This window comes from Tachysurus vachellii, chromosome 17, assembly GCF_030014155.1.
Source record: "Tachysurus vachellii isolate PV-2020 chromosome 17, HZAU_Pvac_v1, whole genome shotgun sequence".
In the NCBI taxonomy this organism is placed as follows: domain Eukaryota; kingdom Metazoa; phylum Chordata; class Actinopteri; order Siluriformes; family Bagridae; genus Tachysurus; species Tachysurus vachellii.
In genome coordinates, this window is record NC_083476.1 from 12,868,742 (window position 1) to 12,870,160 (window position 1,419).

The 1,419-nt window shown below is 34.9% G+C and overlaps 1 protein-coding gene across 1 annotated transcript in view; it reads right to left on the reverse strand.

Moving 5' to 3' along the window:
* The window catches only part of dync2i2 (dynein 2 intermediate chain 2), an 8,913-nt gene extending 7,494 nt beyond the window's left edge, over nt 1-1,419 (reverse strand). Inside the window, exons 1-2 of the mRNA XM_060890484.1 lie at nt 1,020-1,419; nt 1-177 (exon numbers count right to left, since the gene is read on the reverse strand). The exon at nt 1-177 is cut by the window's left edge and continues 84 nt beyond it. Of these exons, the coding sequence (XP_060746467.1) occupies nt 1-177; nt 1,020-1,097 (255 nt within the window). The 5' untranslated portion in view covers nt 1,098-1,419. The remainder of the gene's footprint in view (nt 178-1,019) is intronic.

Below are 1,419 nucleotides of genomic sequence, written 5' to 3' on the forward strand. Positions count from 1 at the left end.
GTCCTCCACGCGCTGCAGGAAATCCTTCAGCCCGGGCGGATCATCTGACAGGTCCAAGTGGAGTGTAAGCTGATCAGTGAGGCTCTCTGAAGGATCGGTCTGTGTGCTGTTAGTTAACACACTTCTGACCTGCGCCTCAGCCTCGGCTGTGTGAACTGGAACAGTCTGACACGTTTTCTAAAGGCAGAGGCAGAAGTTAACAAGCATATGTCTAATACATTTACACATTACACATTTACACATTACACATTTACTGTAATACATTTAAAGTATTTTTGCTTCCGATCATCGCTTTGTTAAACTTTTATATGCCTCTCATACATCTATAGAATTTATTTTTATATATTACATAGATGTATGAGAGGCATATAAAAGTTGTGTATATATGCAACAGTTGTGTCACAGCTCACATTATTTTTTTTATTCCAGTGTGTTTCTGTTTCTGTTTCAGACCAAAAGGTGAATATGGGACAATATATTTTATCAGCTTTATTTATTTATTATATTATTTTATAATTATATATTTATATTTGTCTGTCATTTCCTGATATTTGCATGTAGATGTGTTAAACAACTAGGGTTAGTGTTTTAGTGAGCAATAGTATTGGAACAGACAGTCTTAACGTAAAGTAAAGTAAATATAACTTTGGTTTCTTTACATTCTTTTGGGATGCCTCTCCAGGCTTGTACACAACAGCTTCTTTCAGATGTTGTACGTTAGTTGTTAATAAATATTATAGAATGATATTACAAATAATTATAATATCATTCTATAATATTTATTAACAACTAACGTACAACATCTGAAAGAAGCTTTTGTGTACAAGCCTGGAGAGGCATCCCAAAAGAATGTTTTTTTTGTGCATGATGAAGCTGTATAATGGCTTTATTGCAGTTGTAATTGTTCCCATAATTTGGCAATACGGTATAACAACTAGGTTTGTGAGACATTGTGTTGCTGTTTTGTTGATGTTTCATTGTGTACTTAATGCTAGCAAACAAAAATAAACTCCACAAACCGAATCCTGAGTCTGTTGATGAGACTTTTTCCACGATGATTGAAAACCGACAACATCCAGAGATTCATCCGTGAACATTTTACCACAAAACAATACTTCAAAATAATATTATAATAACTACAGGTAATGAGCTATTAGCTAATTAGTTAGAGAGACAACGCTAGTTAGGGAACATCACTAATGCTAGCCGCTGTTTTGTTATCCTTTGTGTTAAGCTAGCTCGCTGACTAGCATGTAAAACATGTAGGCTTTCCGAATTAAATCATTTAATAACACTGAACGAAACTTTTTTGTTATATTAAACGTGCATTGTTACGCTAAAACAGCTAGCTGAGATGCTAAGACGTTTCACTGCTATTTAGTGATTCCCCGTTCCCTGCATTGCTATGGTAACCCCATA